Genomic DNA, 23,942 nt, shown 5'->3' with positions numbered 1-23,942 from the left:
CTGATGAGAAAGAATGTACCAGCTTTGAAAGTCGTAGTGCATTTATCCGCTTTCATTAGAAAAAGTCTGCCTAACACCAGAGCTCTAAATTGTAAGATTAGAAGGCTGCCTGCTTTATGCCATCAATGTATTCCTGAAAAGGTGTATGTAAATCAAATGCATGCAAATCAGAGCACACTTCCCCAGAGACTTTCGTTTTCATTTCAGTGTTGCTTTATCTTCATTTCTGATTGATGTTCAGTGGACAGTGGCTCCAACAATGCAAACCTAAGTTTTTCTGCCCTTTCCCCAGGCTCTCAGCCAAGTGGTTAATCATGTGTAAACAAACCTTTACATGCACCAGAGACCTCCTGATTAAAAACAGCTCTGGGGTGAAACCCTTTGTAAAGAAACGTCTGTGTAAAGAGAAAATCAACCCAACTTATATTTGGTGAGCTGAGCAGTTCATATAATGTTTTCTTAAAGTGAGACTTCCTTATTACAAACCATCTTTCTCATCTGTCAGTTTACTTTGAGAGGAACTCTGGCCTCTAGCTAACCACTGATGACAGCTCTGTGACTGTGTGGGATGATATATGAACCTAAAAGTTATCAAGATCCAGAGTTCAAGGCTCTTAGCTTTGGGTCTAAAGATGGGGAGAGTGCCCACAGCTTTCATCGGGTGCCCAATATGGGTCCATGATTCAAAAGTAGGCTCCAAACTGATTCCCGAAGCCCTCAATGAGGAAGAAGCCCAGGGAATAACTTCCTGATCCTTACCTGTAGCCACCACAAGCCCTGGGGCTGTCTCCTTGCTGGAGATTCTTCCAGAGGAATATGGGTTTTCAGAGATCTGCAAGTGCAGGTGTAAGGAGCAGAAGGGCTAAAAGGGAAAAGAAGCAAATAGCATCATTCCAGGGATCTTCTGACACACACACACACACTCCTAACTCCAGAGATGGGCAGTCCAGCTTCCAGCAATTACAGGGTATTGGGTGACAAGTTGCATCCTGAATTTGGGGCAGGAGTTTCTCCACCTGAAATAGTATGTCCACATCACAGGCTGCCCTGGGCACCCTTCAAAGACCCACACCTGTGCCCATTCCCACCCACAATAATGAGCCTTTGCGAAGCTTCGTCACCCCCACCCTATCCACCAAATCGCAATGCACAGTCTGCCTTCTGAGGCTGGAAAGACTATGCCGTCCCACAGGGTGGCCCTGACCTTCACCCGTACCTGAATCTGACCATTGACAGGCAGTCAAGCCTTGCCAAGCTCTGCTTCTTGGAACTCTAAGAGGCCACAAGGGCAATGAGGGGAAGCTTAGTGAAGCAGTCTCCAGACCCTCTACTCTCTTCAACAGCACTGTCTCCATTTCTGTTTCAGGTATCAGGCTCTTGCTTAAAACTTCATTTGAATTTTACATAAAATGATTGAAGACATTGATCTAAAACTCATATGCCTGTGATAGTTATTTATTTAAACATCTGGGGCTTTCTTAAAAGGGGTAGGGATTTATAGAGATGTACACTATACAATAAATAAAAAATAAGATGATGAAATTGGTAAGAAAACATTAGTTTAAAAAAATAAGATGAAGCCATGGATAAGGTTTGAGGGGGAAAAAAATCATCTGTGACCAGTTTCTACAGGTAGGCAGTCATTCTTCTCTGAGCTTTCTAATACCCAAGGCAAAAAGGGACACAGGGAATAGGACTGAAAACTGAAAAAGGGGAAGAGCCCAGTCCATCCTCTTTACTACTAGGTCCTCCGTTTTTAACATATAGTCTAGATTATAATATGTGGTTAATAAACCTTTTTGAATAAGTGATAAAATGCAATATTTTGCTTGGGAGAAATATAACCATTTATGAAACCTTAGAATAGTTTCCTAATGGATCCTCATTAAGAGGACACTGAGTGTAGTGAATTGTATTATTAATTACCTTCCCTGCCTACTTCGAGTGGCAGTACCTGGGCATAACTAAGGGGAGGGGCAGGGATGACATCATATATTTTTTTGTATCTTCTATAGTGTCTCCTACAATATTTCATGCAGCAGGTACCTTGGGAATCCTGATAGATTAACTAATTGTCCCGTGTGGGCTGCCAGGGCCACCTTTGCTCACCTTGACCTCTATCAAGCACTTATCAAACTATTATCAGATCATTTTCAGTTACTGAGCTACCGAGCTTTGCCTGGGAGCCTTGAGCACAGATAGGCTCCTTCTCTTATACATTTCTTCATCTTACACAGAGCAGAGTGTGGAGAAGATTCTTAGTAAGCCTATGAGTCTCAAGTGAATTTCAGTTGATGTGGCAGATGCAGCCCATAGACCAATTCTTTGGGAGTTGAAGGAAATCCCCTGTCCATCACTAGCCAAGTTCATAAAGCTCCTTGAGGGAAGAATTCCCAGGGAACAAGCCTGCCCTGTGAACTTTAGATGAGACTGGAGGACTGACCAGTAGGCAGTGCACTGGACTCCCTTGCAGGTCCACGTCTGGAGCTTGCAGAAGGCGCCAATCCCTGCCCTTGTTGTAAGTGATGTACGTCTTCACCTGGTCATCCACCTTCTTGTTTGCCAGGAATATCCCTTTGATACCTGCTACCTAGGAGAAAGGGCAAGAGATGGAGAACGATGTTGGCCCAAAAAACCCTGTAATCTTGGAGAAACCCTGAGAGAAGCTGCAGAATTTTTCTACAAGGTGTTAGGAACACCAAAAAAGAGAAGAAGAAGGCATATTATCAGAAATACTGCATACCATATAGTCTCTGGTTAAAAAAGGAAAAGTTTAAGTTCATCTCTGTAACCCTCAGCCCTCCCCCATCCCCCATCCCCACTTCATTTCTCTTCCTTCCCCCCACTACACAAATCACTGCACTTTGTTGCAAAGGGTCATACCCTTAATTAGCCACTAACATTCTCTCTGGGGTGGAAGTGGTTGGTAACATTTATAGGAATTCCCCTGCCAGAAACACATTTTTTAATAGGAGGGGCTTGTAGACAGGTTTTCAAAGTATTGAGGGATAATCCTTATTGGGGAAGTCCAAGCATCCTGATTAGTAATGAGGCAGACATTTTGGGGCAGATGGCCCAGTTTGGAGACCTGGCATCCATTTCTGGCCACACACTAGCTCACTGTGTGACCTTGGATAACTCTCTTATTATCTTTGAGTCTCAGCCAATGGTCACTCTGAAATAGGCTAAATTCACCCTGTTGCTTCTCAGTTTCCAGTTGGCTGGTAAAAGAGACATGAGGTAATGCGGAGAACCCTTGCCAGGTTTCCTAATTTGTTGAATCTGCATACCCTTGATATTTTTACTGGAGAAAAGCAACACCACAAAACAAGTAGCTAGAGGATTACAAGAGATTTATCATAAAGAAGGGACCTGGGGTAAGTAGACTTGACTCACAAACTTTTAGTCCTTCTACATCTACATGCTGGACAATGAGATCAGAAGTTTAGAATGACAATGCCCTGTGTCAAATAAAGATTTCCTTAAATCCCTATGGAAGTTCTAGCACATTCCAAAGCCAAAAAATGATTCACATAGTTTAAACATATACAAAGAAGAGGTTGAATGGAAAGTATCTAAGTTACTCAGATAAGTCAAATGTCGAATTGTATATGACTCTCCCTTGGAGGATCATGTTTAACTGCAGTTTATTTGAGCTCTAAGAAATCATGAGTGGAAGGAAAAGGAAAGAGTTCCATGATGTGAGTTTTAATTTTTTTAATGACATTAATCTCACTGATGAAATAAGTCCTTTTTTTTTTTTAATAACCTGACTGACCCTAAAAGAGCGCCAACCCACATAAAAATAAATAAATGAAAACATGAATAGAAAATGTCAGCAGGAGAAAAGAATTATGGGAAGTAAACAACCAGGGGGATTTGACAAAAGGCCAACAAGGGAAATAGGGTAAGGAGAGAAGCCAATTGAGGGATGGGCAGCGGTGTCAGAGTGACCCCCTCCCCCAGGGGACGCTCCCTGCCCTAAGCTTACAGCCATTGCCTGTTCTTAGAAGGCTGAGGCCTGGCATATCACATACTCCTCCAGGAGTGTGAGGCTCTCAGATCACCACAGTCCTTACAACTCTCAGGAAAGGAGTTTCTCTCAAACCCCACTGCCAATCATCCCTCAAGAGAAAGGAATCTGCTTTCTCTAGAACTTTTTGGAGCCCTCTTCTTCTTTTATCTAGTGCCTTTTCTGCTAGACTACCAGAGAACAATTTCAGAGGACTCTCTCCTGAGCCAGCTGGCCCCTGTCCAACAAGTGCCTAAGGTCTTGTTAGCCACTTTCTGGAAGAAAATGCTCAGGTTAGATTCATTCTCCTGGGTCCGAGACCCATTGCTTCTGTGGAGCTCCTGCCATCCACACCTCCTGCCTCCCCTCTAGCGCAGCAGGAATTTCTAACTACTCAGTTGCCTCTTTTACTCCTCCAGATAAGCAGATGTAAGTGTCATCACCATGTTTTCCTACTACAAGTTTCATCACTCACATTTTCTGTGTGTCCCATATACTCTGAGAGCAAAATCAGGGAGAACAGGCACAGAAAAGATGGAAGAGGAAAGATTTTCAGGGGAGTCTCATGTCCTGCTCTGAAAGCATTTCTCCTGAAAGTTGCACATGCCATGGCAATTTCCCTCCTCTCTGAATAGCTAGAGCACTCCAATTCATATTTGGTTAGTTCAAATCCCTAACATTATTACTGAATTGCCTTTTGGCTCTCTGTAGCTTATAAATGTGCGATATATTTGGAGGGTACTCTGCTTTTGTATATCACAGGCCAGCATCTTTTAAACTTTTTTCTTTGGTTGCAACTCGATTAAGAAATACATTTATTTTGCAACCTAGTGGACTCATACTCATATTTGTGTGTAAATTTACATGTTTATTTCCACATATATTTCTGACACAAATGCATCAGGTAACATTATGTATAATATAGAGGAAATGGAGAATGAGATACACTTTTTAACTCATCTCCATCCAAGGAGATGGGTGGCATCAGATAAACTTTAAACATGTTTCTTCCCACTGTTGTTTGAAAGCAGGAGCGTGGCTGTCACTGATGGTCACAGTAGCCCAGGGAGAAGGGTCCTAGAATGTGGTGGTGGCCACAAAAGAGAGTAGCACCAGGTATCAGGCCTCCACGGCCCACTTTCCTTTCCAGAATCAATTTGAGGTACAGAGAGAACCTGACAGCCAGCCCCTGGGAAGAGCACCAGGTCCAGGTGGCATGGTCATCTGTCACTCACCTTTCTGGGCCCTTAGGACAAGGGAACTGGGGTCCTGCTGTGAAAAGCAATTACTATGGGCTGCCTCCAGCTGTCCCTAGAGTGGGGTCTGTTGTAAGGGGCCGAGGAAGATCAGTTTGGGGAAAAATCCCTGTGGAGCTATTAATCAGCTGTCCACCTGGTCCAAGAAGGGTCAAAGAAGGTTATGATAAAGTGAGGGGGGATGACAGGTACCCAGGAGAGGGACGGCAAAGAAACATCAATAAGATGGGCAAAGACACCAGGATATTAAGGATAGCGTGGAGAGTTTTCCTATTAACTATCCATGTAGAGTAAGATAAACATAATTAGTTATTCAGAAGTATAAATTAAAACTATGATGAGATACCACTATGCCCTTATCAGAATGGCTAAACACACACTCACACACAAAACTGACAATACAAAGTGTTGGTGAGACGTGGAGCAGCTGGAACTCTCATACATTGCTGGTGTGGATGCAAAATGATATGATATGGTCACTTTGGAAGAGTTTGGCAGATTCTTAAAAAATTAAACATAGGCTTACCTTTGACCCAGCAGTCCAACCCCTAAGTATTTTGTATTTACCCATTCCTCATGGGTAAATGAAAACTTAGGTTTTTGTGAATGTTTATATCACGTTTATTCATAATCACACAAAACTGGAAACAACCTCAATGTACTTCAACTGGTGAATGAATAAACAAACTGTGGCACACTAATACAATGAAATACTATGTAACACAAAAAGAACACTTGTTGATATATGTAAGAGCATGGATGAATTTCAAAGGCATTATGTTAAGTGAAAGAAGCAAAACCCAAAAAACTACCAATTGGATGATTCCACTCACGTGACATTTACTAGCCGTATGACTTGAGCCAAATAACTAAGATCCCTGCACCTCTGTAATCTCATGGGCACAGTGAGAAAGACATTGTGGTGGTTTGAGGTTGTATATAACCCAGAAAGACATGTTCTTAAATTGAATCCATTCCTGTGGATGTAAGCCCTTTGTCAGTGGGGATTTTTGATGAGATTACTTCAGTTAGGGCATGACTCACCTCAATCAGGACAGGTCTTAATCTTCTTAATAGAGTTCTTTATAAATGGAATGAATAAAGAGAAAGAGAGAGAGAGACACAGACAGACAGACAGAGAGAGAGAGAACACCATGGAAGCAAGAAGCTGAAAGCAACAAAACCCATGAGAAGGGAGAGACCAGCAGACACAGCCATGTGCCCTGTCATGTGGAAGTGAAGTTAAGCCAGTCTTTGGGAAAGAAGCATTGCCTTGATGATGCCTTGAACTGAACATTTTTCTCAGCATCAGTACTGTAGGTTAATAAATTCCCATTGTTAAGCCAACCCATTTCATGGTATCTGCTTAGAACAGCCTAGGAAACTAAAACAGACACCTACCTCAGACAGATATTGTGATGGATAAATAAGAAGAAACAAACTGCCCAGAGCTGTGTGTGTCACTAGCCACACATGGTTAATTAGCATTTGAACTATGGCTAGTGTGACTGAGGGACTGAATTTTTAATTTTACTTAATTTTAGCTATGTTAAATTTAAATTAAAAAACCCTGATAATCAATTTAGTTATTGGCAAACTTTTAAGTGTGCTTTCAATAACAGGTATGCAAATCTACTTTTTCTACTGTGAATTTTATGAAATGTAAATACTGATCAAGTTTTTCTGCTGAAAATTTACCATACAAATGGAGATGTGTGGGAGGTATAAAATACACCCAAGGTTTTACAGACTTAGCATGAAAAGAATATAAAATAACTCATTAGTAATTTTTTTATACTGATGGTATGCTGAAATGGTAATATTTTAGGTTGAATCAAATATATTATTACAGTTAACTTCCACCGTTTCTTTTTACTTTTAAGCGTGGGCAGCATAAAATTTAAAATTGCAAGGGTCGCGCACGTGATAACATTTATTGGACAGAACTGGTCCAGGCCTTTCCTGGTATGTCACTATTATATAAGAAGTTGTAAGCTGGATGCTTAATAATCAGGTAAGCATCAAAGAAAATGCACCAGCACAGCATCTCAGAGCATAATTCTATAGCATTACTGCGGGTACTGGAGAGAATAGTTGCTTCTGCTTTTATCAGTAGACAGCAACTAAGAATAAATATAGTTCATAGTTAGGCATGTGAAGAAACCACAAAAGAGCTGTATATGAAAATGGTGTCATAAGAATTACTGTGTGTGAAGGACAGAAAGAACACAATGGATTCACTATCCTGTGCTGAACCATCCTGGGAGAGTGTTTATTTCTCAAACCCCTGCACTGGAAAGGGAAAGGATAAGCTACATTGCCCAAAGGAGGCCTCCTGCCTCTTGTTCCTTGAACATCTCAACGTTGAGCATACATAAAGGAACACAATTGCTGTCAACGCCAGCCTTGTTTCAGTGGACTGGACGTTAGACACCTTAAACAAGAAATAGATTATTTAACCTTCATGTATTATTGTCCTTCATCATTATATAATTGCAGCCATGACAACAGCATACTTTGAGGCAAGGATATGAGGGAGAACAAGTCAGAGATTTTCTCCAGCAGAAGACTGCTCTCCAACTAGGCAATTTCTCAGCCTCCTTAGGTTTGAGGAGCTCAGAGGGCTTAATATCTACCAGTCTCAAGATCTCCCAGTGCCAAGACCTGCAATGTGAATTCACTAATAAGTGCCATTTTCTGTGTCCCCTCTTCAGACATTGGGAGGATATTTGAGATTTTTCATTGTTAAGAAGGGGCTAGAGAGGTTCACGCAGAAGATGGGTATACCACTAGCTTTCAGTGGCAGTGATCAGCCACAAACACCACATACATCTGACAGTTATCTGCATCTCTGACCTTTCAGACAAGGGAATGAAAGGGTAATGGCCTGAGAAGTCCTGGCTCAAGAAGGTCTCAGACCCTTCTCCCTCTCCAGGGCCTTTCCCTTCTCCAATCCATCCTACCTCCTATGGTCACAGCCTTTTCACCAGGCTTTTCTGACCATCAATGGCTTACCATTATCCACGGTGTTTTTTCAACACAGTGATAATACACCATGATGTTAACACTCACTGGCAACACACCCCACAATTAATCATCAGACACAGATAATCTGTTACTAATAATTAAGGGTAAAGTTGTTAATAATTTTCTTTTAAAATTTATATAACAGAAAAGTCAACATCATCTCTATAGTGGCATCAACTTTAGTTATTTATATTACCATAAGCTTACTTAAGCTGAAGAAAATAATATAAAGTTACAAATTAACTTGGCACAAGAGACCACATGATGCATGCAAATATTATTTGGTAGGTATGTAGACGTGGGGGAAAAGACAGAGAAATACCAGTCCACAGAATAAATGCTCAATTCTTCAGTCAAGTTCCCTACTAAGCATCTTCCAATCTTTATTCCCACCACGTCACAAGATTGCTCAATATTTTGTGAAAATGGATCTCTACTAGTCTGACTTCTGTTCATTATCATGCTGGGAATCCACCAGTAGTTATACCTGTCTTCATCTCTCCAATTCATCCTTTAGTCTATCTCATCTACGTGTCTTCCTAAATTCTTCAAGTTAGACTTAAACTTTCTCTTCTATGATCCCACAACATGGGGTATCCACACCTCTAATATAAGGTTAGATTGTGATAGCTACTCTGAGTCCTTTAGATCTTTCCAGTAGATTGTTAGTCTCATGCACCAGTCCCCATATCATCAAACAAAATATACTCAATGAAGGCGTGTTAATTTAGCTGAATTGTATGTGAGAACTTACTGGGTTTCCAAGCTGCATTATTCAGAGTCCAGAAAACTTGTAGTCTCCTTGCTAACTGGCCATATGTTATTTAATTTCAGTTTCAATGAGAATCTCCAGTGAAAAAGGTTAAAGTCTGAAGACCCCTAGAGACAAATTAAATTGAGCTTTATCTTCAAACCACAGGATGTATCTCCAGGTGCAAAACAGCACGGTCCTCTAAAATCCCTCAGTATGGTTAAGGTCTAGACACAGCCAGGTTCCAGTTATTCCCTTTGGTTTTCATTGCCTTCTAGTATCTGAACCTCAACTTTTTATCTAGCCTTCATTCTTGTCCCTACTAAGCATTTATTCTGCTTAATTAGGATGGCTGGCTCACTGTCTCACAAATCGACACATACTTCCAATCCTTAGTTCTTGACATTCTTGATATTTGGGACTTCTTCCACTTCTTCACTTCTTCCTCCCCAGGGCAAGATATCTTATAATCACAATGATGAAAAAGTACTGAGAATGTCCAGTTCCTCCCCCATTTTCTCTAGTTTGGGGTTCTGCCTAGCAAGATTATATTCTCTTTGCCTCAGTGCGGTGGTATTATGGGAGCACATTTTCTTATGATTTACTATTTTGGTATATGACTGAATGGCTAAGTCCAATTCTGGGCTGCACTATTAGCAAGTTCTTCTTCTTTCTCCTACATAAGTTTTCAAAACAAGAAAGATTACATTTGATCTCTGTGTCTCTGTCTCTCACCCTATGTCTCTGTCTCAACTGGTTCCAACTTTGGGTGGGTAGAAAAGGCCCTTTGTTTACCAACCCCCTCAAAGACCAACAAACCATATTGCAAACTACTTGAGAGCCCAAACCATATCTCTCCTGCCTTCTTCATTAGCTCGAGTACAAAGTAGGAACACAATCAACCCTGATAAAGCTGAATGGAGAACAAGCTCTATAGAGCTAGTTTTAAAGGAGTTACCCTCTCTGGTACATTTTGCTGCTCTATAGATGCAATGACATGTACATTTTTTTCCCCAACAAGACAGAAAATGCACTTCAGCAGGAAGAAAAAATTACATATATCTAGACACATTCTTCATTTTGATTCATGCTTCACCTCAGATCATTGTGTCTCACAATTGTAAATGGCCATGAAATTTCAGACTCCCTTTCTTAGGAAGGAAACAGCATGGTGGCAAACTCATCTACCATATTAATAGGGTCAGAGACACAGTGACTTCTTGACTGAAAGGCCATCTTGAACAACATCCACCATCTCCTATTTGTGTCTGACCACAGGGACACGAATAATGCAATTATCTCTATAGCCTTACTTATACAACAGGACCTTGGAATGGTCTGGGTCCTGGGAATATAGTGCAGCTCCACCTTCATCCACACCCCCGACAAGACAAGACTTATTGCCCAATAACATAGGTGTATTTCTTCCTCCTAATGTAATTAGAGGCATGGGAATGTAAGCTCCCCAATGCTACTTTACACCTTTAGCCATCTCTACCATTTTTTACAACTCTAGTAAGAAATTTAGTACATTTTCCAAACTGAAACCTTGTTCTTAGGGGAATTATTTCAGCTCTTGGCAGCTAACTTCCAGGGAATCAGGATACTTTCTACTGATTTTGTTTTCTACCCAATGGCATCGTTTTTTTATTATAGTATACCTCTGTTTCTGCCATGCCTTGATATGAATGGAGGTACACTTAGGACGGACTGCAATGCTTGTGTTTATACCATTAAAATTCTTGAAAGGCAGATGGATGTAGGGAAGGGACAACCTTGGTTACATACCTCATATAATTCAATAATGATGTTTCCCATTAGACCTCGGCTGCTCTTAATGTTCTCCATGGCCAGGGTGAAGTAGATCCCACGCGTGTCTGAGATGTAGAGGTTGTATGTGTCATTCTGGTTCCATTCTTGGACTGCGGCAAACACTTGGTTCTCATCAGTACTGATGATGTGCATGTCCTGTAAGCAGACAGAAGGCATGTAAGGCAGCAGATCTCCATATCTTCTTACCCACTGGGGCCATGGGCAAGAGTAATTGCCATGACTTATGAAGTGGTAGAAAGAAACTAGAATTATAGACAATTTATACCATTCTGTGTCAGACCGTGGCTACAGACCATGAGCATCATGATTTCTGTTCTTTGCTAAGTGACAGCAAGATGGGTATAAGGGGCTTTTGTGGGTATAGCTTTCCATGACTTCAAGGGATCCATCGAAATTCACTTTTTATCTATTTATTTATTTTTTACATGGGCAGACACCAGGAATCAAACCTGGGTCTCTGGCATGGCAGGTGAGAACTCTGCCACTGAGCCACTATAGCCGGCCCCACTTTTTAATTTTTATATATGAAAGTAAGCATTAGCACTAACAAAGACATGTAGCCTTATGGGAGGAAACTCATACATGCAAAGACAGGGCCTGTCCCTTCTCTAGATCTTCACTGATGTTTTCAAATTCTATAGTGTAATAGTTTTCAAACCTTTCTTTGGCATCTTCATAGCCATGGGAATTACAAAAGGGTTGTCATGGAGAGAGATTCAATGAGTAGGGCTCTGGGCCTCTCACCTCTGCTTTAATCAGAGCTGTACGACTTGAATCAGTTTTATGTACAGGAGTTTTGTGTAATACTTTAAGATTAAAGATGAGGGATCTTCTACTGCTAACAGAATATAATACCCTGTTATTAGTTTTAAGTTATGTTTTTCTTTTATGTTTCAAATAATAACATTTAAAAATCACTAATATAGAAGAAATGATTCTTAAGCTGGAATATAGTGTTCTGGGTCATAATATAAACTCTGATATGTCAGCTGTATAATGATAAATGAGTCAGTCTCCCTGGGCTTCAATTTCTTCACCTAAAAATGAAGAGGCTGGGATACCACTAAAAATAGCTAATGTTTAGGCAATGTTCTAAGTCATCTAAAAGAATTACTTCAATTAAAAGTCAAATCATCCAATGATGGAGGGAGTATGATTGTCTGCATTTTATTGAAGTGTAAAGTAAGGCACACAGATATTTTAAAATTTGCTTCAGGTTATATAGTCAGTGAGCAGCTACTTAGTACTTGAATCTGAGGTCCTTTAGCTGGAGTCAGCACTCATTGGAGTCTCAGTCTTATATCCCTATATATCATCATGGTCTTACATTAACATGTCGATGTTAACTACTGTATCCTGAAGCCATTCGAATATGTAAATCCTGGACTGTGTAATTTCTAAAATCAATCTAGGAGTCAGCAATTCAAAATTCTTTATATAAGCCAATTCACACATGTGGCTAGGCTCTTTACAAAGATTATCAGAGAAATCAAGCCATTATCTAGGCAATACCAGAATAAATATTTGACAAAATTGGAGCAATTAAAAATGTCTGACTAGACAGGTACAAATGCCAAAGAGTAATAGTACTCCAGTATAGGAAGAGAGAATCCCTCGACAAAGTAGTGGAAAGCTCTGGTAAATAGCGGCATTAGCAATAGCCATAAGAGTTGACAACAAATAAGTAGCCAGGTTTACCTTTGATTTCATCTGACCGATTTTCCCCAGAAAAGAGGTAACAACATTTGTAAGCAGGTACCTTGGAGAGCCCCCACCCCACCCCAATGGTTTGGGCAATTTGAGGGTGAAAGAATTGGGAAAGCAGCAAGTCAAAGAAAGATGTTTCCTGGCTCTTTTTTTTTTTTTTTTAACCTGGTGATTGTTCGAAAGCTCAGCCTCTGGCCTTGAACTGTCTGATCACCTTGACTAAGACCTCACTTGCTCATTTGTACTTCCACACCTTGTAGATTAAAGTACAGGCTCCTGCTGAGCTGCCTGAAAATGGAAATAAGGCTCTGTCTTAAACACCATGTGATGAAATTGTGTTGTACTGGTGTGGAATGAATGCCCAAGAACCCAGTGGGAGGGGAAACAGCAGCTGCAAGAAATACGGATTAAATTCACTTACCCTGTTAAAAATGCAATAGAATGTCTGGCTTTTTCCAGATGTTTTGGTCATAAAACTGAATAAGCTAAGCTATGTTAGAGTAAACTAATGTAAAAGTGGGAAACAAAACAACTGAAAAATCTGGGGGCATGGTCAAGATGGGAGGCAGCCAGGTTTGCTGTGAGTGCATATTATTAGATAGGCGTGGCTGTGGAGCCTCTCACCTGGTGAAGGAGGACTGCAGGCTCTGGTGGAAGACATTACACCCTAGTATCTAGGATTATGGGATGCCTGTTTGAGAAATTACTAATTTTCCAAATTCACTTAGCTAATAAATGACATTACCAAGATTTAAACCCATGACTATCTGAATCAACAGGCTCATCTTTATACTGGTGGGGATAAATTTACAAGTAAAAATGACCTGGAGAACTTAATAACCTATAGACTCATGGAACCGAATGCCTCAGATCTGCCTCTATGGAATCTTAAGTTCTGAAGTTTGAATGGGCTCTTTAGATGATTCTAGTCTGAAGAATTATTCTTTGAAAAACTCAGAACCATGCAATTTCTCTCCAAATAGGTCTTATGGTAAACGGGGGTAAACCAATAATTACCAGAACATTAACTCATTCAGGGCAAAAAAAAAAAAAAAAGCATTATTGGTTAAAAGTGGTCCAGCAGATAGGTGAACAATAATTAAGCTTATTTCTTGAAATAAGTTATCTCAAAGTAAGTCCAAAGCATGTGTCACCTCCTTACTTAGACATTCTGGCTGGTCCCAAGAACATTCAGGCAGAAATATGTTTGGTGATCTAGAGAGAAACTAAAGGAGGTAAAATGCAATAAGCATAAATTTTGATTGGAACTTTATCAAACTCAGCATTTGTAAAACACCAACAGAACTACACACATGTTTTTATTTGGAGAACAATTATAAGTAATGCTTCTCCTCTAATACTCAAAACTAATTTGGAAGAATCCTAACTGCTTCTTGAAAACCAAAACCTTTGACTTCCTAGGTGAACAATGGTGAAAATACCTTGCAGTAATTGAAGCATTTTCCTGTAATCTGAGCTCATTTTAATTTTACTCATGATAGAAATACTAAATTATTAAGCAGTTGCCATGGCCAGCGTTTGCCATGGTAAAAATACAGAGAGGCAAACTGTAGAACCTGCTCTCAAGGTGACCCAGTATAAACCCTTGTGGCCATTCATGGACTTGACTAAGTGCTACAATCGAGCCACAACAGATGGTGACAGAAGCACAAAGGCTCATAGGTGAGAGAGAGGTTGGAGCATTTTGCATGGAATTTGGCATATATGGAAAGCAGTTTCCTCTGAGGGAGGAGATAACAAAAAAGGACCAGGTCAGGATCATTTCATGGTCACATTCATTGTGGAATCAGTGGGAAGAATGAATTTAAGTGGGGACAATATTAGAAGGAAGGAGGAAAGCTTAAAAGGTCATTAGAACAATCCAGGTAATAATGCATGAGGGCCTGAACCTAGGAAGTAGGCATAGAAAATGGACTGGGGAGATAATGAGGAGGCAGAATTTACAGGAGCATAAGGGATAAATAAAATGTCTCTTAGATATCTAATTTAAAGACTTTCTGCTTTTCCTTTACAGCACATATTACAATCATAATTAAAGAAATACTTATGTAGTTACATGTTTGATGTCTATTTTCCTCATTTGACTGGAGTGCAGGAGCTTCTGGAGGGCAGGAACTATGTCTATATCATTTACGACTTTATTGCCAGCAATTCTCAGAATATCAAGCACACAGTAGGACTCCAACAAAAGTTTACTGAATAAATAAATGAACAGGCCATTAAACATGGAAGAAGTAAGAGATATATGAGCTGGGGAAAGAAGAATAGCCCATTTTGAGTTTGGTCAAGTCAAATTAGCAGGCATTTTGTCCGTATTGATCACAGGGGATAAATAGTTCAGCTAATAAATTATGGGACAAAGAATGGGAATTTGGAGATTATGAGCTCACTTCTGGGTCCACTGAAGGGAACCTTTAAGGGAATAGATTTCAAATAGGCAGCTGAATATGTGGTCTACAGTTCAATGAGAAATTTGGGTTGGAGCCACAAATATGAAAAGAGAGGATAAGGTCACCCAGAGACCATGTAGAGTGATAGAACTTAGGAACACCAACATGTTAGTGAGAAGAGACATTATCCAGAAAAAGAAGTCAGAATAAAATACTGCCAAAGGAAGGGAAGAATATCAAATAAGCAAATTTATTTTAGTCAGAATAAAATATTGCCAAAGGAGGGGGAGAATATCAAATAAGCAAATTTATTTTTCAAAAGCATTAAATGAGCCAGAAACATCAAAAAAGGTAAAGATAAAAGTGTCTATTGGCTTTGGCAGGTAGGTGGTTACTGGTGACAATGTCTAGAAAAGTTTTAGTGAAGTAATAGAGAGGAAGAGGTGGGAGAGCAGGGATTGAAGAGTGAATAGGAAGCGAGAAAACATTAAATTTACAGATTCCTCTTTAAGAAGTGTGGCTGTGACAAAGCAGAGAAATCCGGGAAACGTAAAAAGTAAGAAAAAAAAGGTTTAATATCATCAATGTTATAATAAATTTTCTAAGACATGGCCTCCTCTTTTCTCTTTTAATTATCCAGAATGGTACTAACCATATTCTCTTGTAAAATTAAAACAAATCTAGACTTAGGTCAAGAGAGACTTTTCTGAAAAGACTATTGCAATAGGGAGAACACTTTGATCATAATATCTGCAAGCACTTCAGAGTGAATATAGAAAGGATATTTTTCACAGGAAAAAGTAAAGCAAGCATATAAGAAACTGTGTGGGGAAGTGGGGTGAGCAGGTGATTGAGAAGTTGAACAGGGACTGTTTTTTGTTTTATTTCCCCTGGTTAGTCAGTTCTTAGAAGTCACCATTAAGGGGGCTTGTTTTGTGTTCCAGTGATTTCTTAAATTCAAAGGGAAACTAAAGTTCAGGGGGAAGAAAAAGAGCCCATCTTACGTTTGGTCAAGTCAAATTAGCAGGCATTTCGTCCAGACTGATCAGTGGAGAAAAATAGTTCTGCTAACAATTATGAGACAAAAAAATGGGAATTTGGAGGGTCCCTGTTTGGCTTTGTCATAGTAACCAAGGGATGTTCCTCATGTTTTATCTAAGCCATATAGAGAATGTGGTTCTTGGCAGGAAATCATTTCTCAGAACCCAAAGTGCATGTATGTTGGGGAGATATCTTAAGTCTCACTGCTTTCTAGGAACACAGGATCAGGGAAAGATCAACACTGTCACTATATAACAGAATCTCACATAGAAACAAAACAAAAGCAAACAAAAATATTTCTTTTTTAGAAATGACTATTCAAGTAGCAAGTTAAGCATAAATTCAGGATCTGGGAGACAAAAGGAGATATGTCAGACTTAGAGGGGAAGTTAGGGCCTTGGACAATATTGAGTTGAAGCTCAGGCTGAGATGTGATCTCACCATGGGCACTGCTCTCCACACCAGGAAGGTGAAGAGGTCCAGGATTATCTTCCCCTGGATCACAATCATGCCTTAGATTTGTAGAGCACATTACACTTTACCAACAGTGAGCCATTCATTGAACCCTCATGACTTTGTCAGACAGCATCATTATCCCCATTTTACAGATGAGAAGACCTGGGTACATGGATAAGTAAATGACAGAGCTGGGATGAAAACCCACGGTATCCATCCAACAGCTCGACTGCCTTTCTCCTGTGCCACCGCTGCTCCCTAGCCTCTGCCCCCATGCCCTCCCTCTGTCTGTGCTTTCTGTGCCTATCAGACTGGGAGTGCCGACCCACTGCCAGGGAACTGGGTTATGGAGGACTCCACACAAGGCTATGGCTCATAATAATGCTGCTCATTATTAATGGCACTCATTTTGATTTTCTGCAAAGCGTTCCAGAGCCATGGAGACCCCCAGGAGAGTATACTCCCTGAAGCTCGTCTGGGACCAGAGGTATAAGGGCAATGGTGACAGGAAGACTTCAAGTGTTTTTGTCTTTGTTTTTAAGCAAGTCGCCTAACAGCAATTGTAACACTGCATGGAACAGCAACAAATGGCTTAAAGCCATTTCCATTTTAAAACAATGCAAAGAAATAATCTCCCTCCATTCCTTCTGTCCCCATCCCTCGGGCCCAACTACGAAAATCTGAGCCAGTAATGGCTAAGATAGGGGATCAATAACCATTCAGCTATTTTCACAGCAACTATCATATTAATGAGAAGTCTGGGTGAAGTCCTATAAAAGAGGCTGCAAGGACAGTTCTCTACCACAATACATTGCCATGGATTGTTAATTGTTAATGAAATGTTCTAGGGTTGGGATCAGTGCAAGGGCTCATTTGTCCCCACCTGCAAATATGGTGGCCAAAAGACTGAAATGTCTGCTTACCAGAGAAAGTTAAAAATATGTAAAATATGAAGGGTGGGGAGGAAGAGAGAAGAAAAATGAGGGACAGAGATAGAGATAGTTAGGAAGTTCCTGAAAACTACTTCTCCTATCAATACCTGGAGACCATCATGCTCCCCTGAGGGGTTATTCTCCCTTAGAAAGAGCATCATTATGATTCCCCCCTTATTTGTCCTCCCTAAGCAGGGATACCTCTTTCTGTTTAGGTTTAGTATATGCTGATGGGTACATCCTGCAACCACAATAGGATGCAATGGTCCCAGAGAGGGTGGAGAAAATGAGAAATGGTAACTATGCCTCTAAGGCTACTTGATACGGTCCTGCCCACGCCATTGACCTCTCCCATGTTGGCCTTTGCAACTTAGTCTCTCAAAATGCTTTTTTCAATTTCAATTGAGAGAACCATGCTCTCTCTTAAAACAAGGGCTATGCATGTATTTATATCAGCTTCTCTCTCACCCCAAGTTGCAAGGTTAATTCCTTCTCATCCTTCTTATCTCAGCTTAAACATTACCACTCATACTTGGTTAGTTCCATCTTGTATGTTCCCATGGCCCTTGAATTCTACACTTAAAACATTCCCTACAGCTGTAATTATTTGTTCAGCATCTCTATTCCCTGCCAGAAGACAAATTCCGCAAGGGCAGGGACCATTTGTGTCTTAGTCACAATTCTATCCTCAGAGCTTAGCTCAGTGTCTTACACAGAGTTAGAATTTGAATGGAAGAAAGGACAGTTGGATCAATGAATAAAAGAAGGAACAAATGATGGATAAATACAAGCATGCACGAATCACTGAATGAACAGGAGAGAGATAATAATCTACTTTCCTATACCCTAATTCTTCCCATCTCTGCACTCATTTAGTCTTTCATAACATGTCTTAGCACCAGCCTAGATAGATCCAAGTCTTCACCACATTGGACCATGTGTCTAGCCTGAGACTTTGCCTCTCTGCAGCCTCATTAGATGATAAATTATATTCAGTCTATGTTCACTTTGAAGTTTTAAGATCCAACTTGCTCCAAAAACCTATGTCCATGAGGGATGGGGTCTACAGAGTAAATTTTATGATTTTCCAATAGAAGAGCTAAAATGCCATCATTTGATATTAACATTATAGTAAAGTATCCCTTTATAATTATACATATAGGTAGAGGAGAGTGGACCTATCACAGTGCATTCATGTTTAGCCTTGAAATATAGGAAGAAGCAAGAAAATGATCAGACTCACCTGTGCACTTTGATGCATGCACCTGTCAGCATCTGAACTCCTGCCTGTGCCCTTCCAGGCATGGCCCTCTATTTGGCAGTAAAATGGGGAGGGGCCCTCAGAAAATATTCAAAAGCTACTGTTCCTTTCACTGTCTTCCCCAAGAAATGAACCAAGGTTATACTAGTGTTGAGTCATGGAAAACCAAAGCTCCTGCCTATGTCCTCCCACTGAGAGGGGAACATAGAACCCGGGGTCAGCAACATGAGCGGAGGCCAAGCATCACAATGGTGAGTGAGGCTGAAGGCCAACGATCATCTCAGCCTGGGATCAAACCTCCCCGCAGCTCCACAAGGCAGCCTCTCCAACCCGCGCTGCGCCTGCCACGACCCAGGACAGTGGGAGGTGCGGTACCTTCGGCAGCGAGTACTTGGGCAGCTTTATCTGAGCAAAAGCTTCTCTTCGATAGGACACGTAGTAGCTGGCTCTTCCACCAGTTGTTACCTGGATCACGGGGGAAACACAAAGAGATCAGATGGGGCCACGGCTTGTGGCACAAACTGGAAAATATGAGTCTCTCCATCACTGAGCACAGTGGGTTTGTAACTGCCTTCTGGAGAATATCCCTTGCTGGCTTGGAGTCTCCCATTCCACAGCACCATGAGTTGCTGCTCTGTTATGACACTTGGACAATAAATGGGCAACTATGGCAGTCACTCTCTGTGAGAGCAGAAGCTGCGTATTTGCTTGCTGTCATTGCATGGGTATACATCAAACAAATAGTTTCAAATGAATGAAAATAGACAAGCTGTCAATGTGGGCTGTACCCATGATCTATTCATTCTGCCACTTTTATTTTAACAGTTTTTATGAATCTACTGCAACCATAACACTCTTGTCAATGGTATTTTTTTATGGATCTAAATAATTACTATTACACAGAGCTCTCATTAGTATGAAATTTAATTTCACTTCTGATCTGAGAACAAAATCTTTCTTCCATATTTACAAATGCATGCACTGAGCAGATACTTATGGGTTAGTCCAAGAGCAACTTATTAAAAGATATCAAAGGTCGGAGACAGAACTCTGGATCTGAAATACAGAAATCTTGGGTTTGAGTCCCAGCTCTGTTCTTTCATGGCTTAGGAGGGTGGTCGACAGGCTCTAGGAACTCGTTTGGGAAAGGATAGAACCTGGAAACAGCACCAGGAACTGGCCCTTTGGCCTGGTTTGCTGCAAAGTCCTGCCATCATGGCACACTCTGCAGGTGGCTGCTCTCAGCCCAATTATCCTAACTCAGGGAAAATTAATATTCACGGAGAAGACCACATGGCCTGTTCAGAGAAAATAGCAGGAAAACAATAGCAACGATGCTGCTGTGCTCAGGAGGCAATTACATGGAGGCCCATGCTCTGTTCTTATCTAGGACCCAGTATATGCCAGAGAAAGGCCGATCTCCCCACTCTGGGTCCAAGTCTGGCTCGTGGCCACAGTGGCTGCTGGGAGCAGGAGGGGCATAACATCTCTATTGAAAACCACCCCTCCCCACTCCTCACTCAGAGATGGCATCTCCCAAGGCTCCCCCTTGCTCGGCACAGACTGGAAGTCCACAAAGCAGCACCACATGCTGCCAGGTAGAGCAGATGTCAGAGCCAGCGTGAAGGCAGAATCTTGGAAAAAAACTTGATGCAATGGCTTAGGCTGCGAACCAAAAGGAGAGACTGATTTTCTACCTGATACCCAGCACTACCCCGAGGTCTCTATTTTCTCATTAAAATCTTTCTTCGCTTCCACTCTGGGACTTCTTGTGATAAGACACTTACTCCCAGTCGATATTGTCCTGCATTGACCGAGACATCGGGTGTTGACATATTAATATCAACAGGTTGCTGAAAAGTCTTAATTTTTTTCTTTTTAAAATAAGTCTCAAGTACATAAAATCAGGTTAAAATTTAATTCTAGGTTCTTGACACAGCCATCATTAGTCTCTATGTGGTCCTATTTATTTATTTGCACATTTATTTTTGTTTTTAATTGTGAAAGTAAAATATGTAAGCACACTGCCCGACCCAGGAGCTAGAGCAGTATATTCTAAACTATAGCATGCACCTGATTCTCCAGGACAGCTTATTAAAACTCAGATAGCTAGGCCCAACCCTAGAATTTCTGATGCAATCGACTCGGAGGTAGGGCAGGGGATGGAGCTGAGCACTTTTCTTTTCTAACAAGTTTCCAGGTGAAGATGCTGCTGGTCTGGAGACTGTCCTCTAAGCAGCACAGAACTGGACCATTACCAACAATTTATATATACCTCTGTGTTCCTCTCCCCTCCTGAGTCCTGTCGTCCTTCCAGATGGAGTTACGATCCTGGATTTCATCTTTATAATGATGATAAAGTTTTTAAACCCTCAAATATATCCCCTAGGCATGTGTCATATACTTTAAAACCAAGTTCTTATAGGTCACCCTGGACCTTACCAAACATGCCCTTGGGGAAGTCAGCCCATCTTAGAGAAGGTAAGCCCTACCACTGAATGCTTACCAGGGCTCAGCAATGAAAGGAAGCTTCACCCCTCCATAGGGAACAAGATGAGCGCTGGATCAAGCCTCTTCTCAGCAACTCAGGACAAGGCTGGGCCCCTGGGGTTTCCAAGTCCCCCAGGGCTGAAGGAGAACACAGTGGTCCCTTTGATAGGGTGATGAGCCCCACAGCCTGGGCCACGCAGCCCAGTCATATCTACCATAGCCCCACATAAACACGGACTCTCTGTCTCCATCTCATACACACACACACACACACACACACACACATACACACACACACAACCTGGGAGAGATTAGGCTTGAAAAATAACGCAGATAGCAATTACACTTCAGATGTTCCATGGAGTGATCCAAAATATTAAGCAGCTGCCTGAAGCCTGAAGAGCCCAGGGGTACTACAAGTACCTCTGATGTTAGTATCTCCTACAGATATCAAACTGGCTCCTGCCGCTGTTCCTTTGTCTTGACAGTGTCCCTCTTTGCACTTATCAAATTCTGACTGACACTTTAAACACTTAAGTGCCGTGAGTTCATGGAAAGGTTTCTGGATGCCACAATTCACTATAATTTCTCCCTCCTCTCAACTCCTAAACTTAGTGCTTTCCATTTCTAGAGTGCTTTCAACACTTATTCGTGTGCTATACATATTCCTATAATTATTCCTCTGTGTCCTATTGCAAGGTCACAACCTCCTGGATTCCTAGGCAGTGCTGGTCTCTCTAGTAGGTGATTAGTGGTTGCACTGGAATAAAAAAAAATATGATAAAACTGTCATTTATTGAGTTCATCTACCATGTTCCAGAGCTGCCTGTAGCCCTTATATAAATGCTCTGGTTTAATCCTCACAAATATCCTACAGGGGGTGAAAGATACTGAGTGACATGACCACAACAAGGCAAATTTGAACCTAGGGAAGTTGGGCTTTAAATCTGTGTTCCTCTCCTTGTGATTAACCAGGAATATTCCACCATTCATTTCACTCATGTCACTGTTACAACCTATTTACCTGATTTCACCATCTTTTAAAAAAAACATGAAAAAAATCTCTTTATTTGGTATGTGTATATATGTTTGCACTTCTTTGTATTCCAGGATATCTGTTTTGATATTAAGGCTTCCTCTTAAAATTGATATCTTCTTAAAAAAGAGGAGATTGGGTAATAAAAACAAGAGTATCAATAACTACAATATTATATTGCTTACTAAAAAGATGGTGCTCTGATAAGCAATTTGGCCATCATACCTCATTAGATCTAATGATACACATATCCCCATATATCGCCAATATTCTTATTATACAGATCAGGAAATTGAGGCTGAGAAAAGTCAACTAACTTGCCCATCACTGTACAGCCATTCAATGTCACTGTCAGAATATGAACATGGGTTTTCCAACTCCAGCCTGTGGCCTGAGCCTGAGCCTTTAGCTAGGAGTGAGCCCATCCCCATAGGGCTGGCCCAAAGCAGAGGGTCAATACTTATTGACTAATTGAAATATTGATTGTTTGGATTAAGCCAATAAGCCAGAAAAGCTTTGCGTTTGATTTTCTCTGTTTTCCAATCAGTAAAACATGGATGTACAAAGGAACTCTCCACTCCTACCCAGTCCCTGGTTGGTCAGAGGAACTTATTTCCAAAAAGAAGTGCTAGCACATCCCCTTGGGAGCAGAATCCTCGCAATGCTGGGGTGATCTGGGGCCGAATGCAGTTGCTGCCTTTCCACTATTATGTGTGTGGTTCTCTGGCAACCACACCAGGAAGGAATAAAGTTTAGAGACCATTAATCTATTTTGATGAACTTTTCTCTTCCTTACAAGCAAATTTGCTGGCATTGTAAATCCCAGAGATTATTACCACTCTCCCTTTCAGTGACACCTTTTATTTTATATTTGATGAATGTCATCCAATTATTTGCTATGGGCCCATCCGTCATGCTAAACACAGAATTAGCTGGGTCTTTTCCTTACTAATGACTGGCTCGTTAATCTGATTTTCTGGATTTCCATTTTACAGGTTTAACTGGGCTCCTGGCCAGTGAAAATGATTCCTTTGAACAAATGCTTTGGCCATTAAACACATCTGTCTCTTCTGACTTGTTCCCGCTCCTGCCGTGACCAAGTCTAACCTGGCATATCCTTTATTTCTCTATTCTGCCTGGCATCTGGATGATAGCTTGCCCTGGAGCAAAGAGAGATATCAGCCCAAAAACTGGAACCAAAGGGTCTTGAGTCATTTTTTATCCCTGATTTGAGCCTGTTTCTGCCACAGATAGAGAAAACTTGTAACGTATCAAGACTTCAATTAATGGGCATACAGCAATCTGAGAAAAGAGGCAGAAACTAACATTTTTGAGTGTCTATTATATTAGGTATTTTATATTCTTAATATTATTTAGTATCAGTAATTATTATTATTACTATTATTGTTGTTGATAAAACTATCAGCACCCTACAAGGTATATATTAATAAAAACAGCATTTATTTTATGTCAAGCACTGTGCTTCTATACATGCTAGCTGTGCTGGTTTGAAAGGATGTATGTCCCCTAGAAAAGCCATGTTTTAATCTAAATTCCATTTCATAAAAGTAGAATAATTCCTCTCCAATACTGTATGTTTGAAACTGTAATCAGATCATCTCCCTGGAGATGTGATTTAATCAAGAGTGGTTGTTAAACTGGATTAGATGACGACATGTCTCCACCCATTTGGGCGGATATTGATTGGTTTACTGGAGTCCTATAAAAG

General features: G+C 40.8%; 1 protein-coding gene across 3 annotated transcripts in view; it reads right to left on the bottom strand.

Moving 5' to 3' along the window:
• SORCS3 (sortilin related VPS10 domain containing receptor 3) overlaps positions 1 to 23,942 on the bottom strand; it is a 603,968-nt gene that overhangs the window by 87,716 nt on the left and 492,310 nt on the right. For all 3 annotated transcript variants that reach the window (XM_077125964.1, XM_077125965.1, XM_077125966.1), the window contains exons 8-11: positions 19,063 to 19,152; positions 10,835 to 11,014; positions 2,444 to 2,590; positions 760 to 862 (exon numbers count right to left, since the gene is read on the bottom strand). In XM_077125964.1, the coding sequence (XP_076982079.1) occupies positions 760 to 862; positions 2,444 to 2,590; positions 10,835 to 11,014; positions 19,063 to 19,152 (520 nt within the window). The remainder of the gene's footprint in view (positions 1 to 759; positions 863 to 2,443; positions 2,591 to 10,834; positions 11,015 to 19,062; positions 19,153 to 23,942) is intronic.

Source organism: Tamandua tetradactyla, chromosome 13 (genome assembly GCF_023851605.1).
Source record: "Tamandua tetradactyla isolate mTamTet1 chromosome 13, mTamTet1.pri, whole genome shotgun sequence".
Taxonomy (NCBI): domain Eukaryota; kingdom Metazoa; phylum Chordata; class Mammalia; order Pilosa; family Myrmecophagidae; genus Tamandua; species Tamandua tetradactyla.
This window is presented reverse-complemented; position numbering and strand designations above follow the sequence as displayed.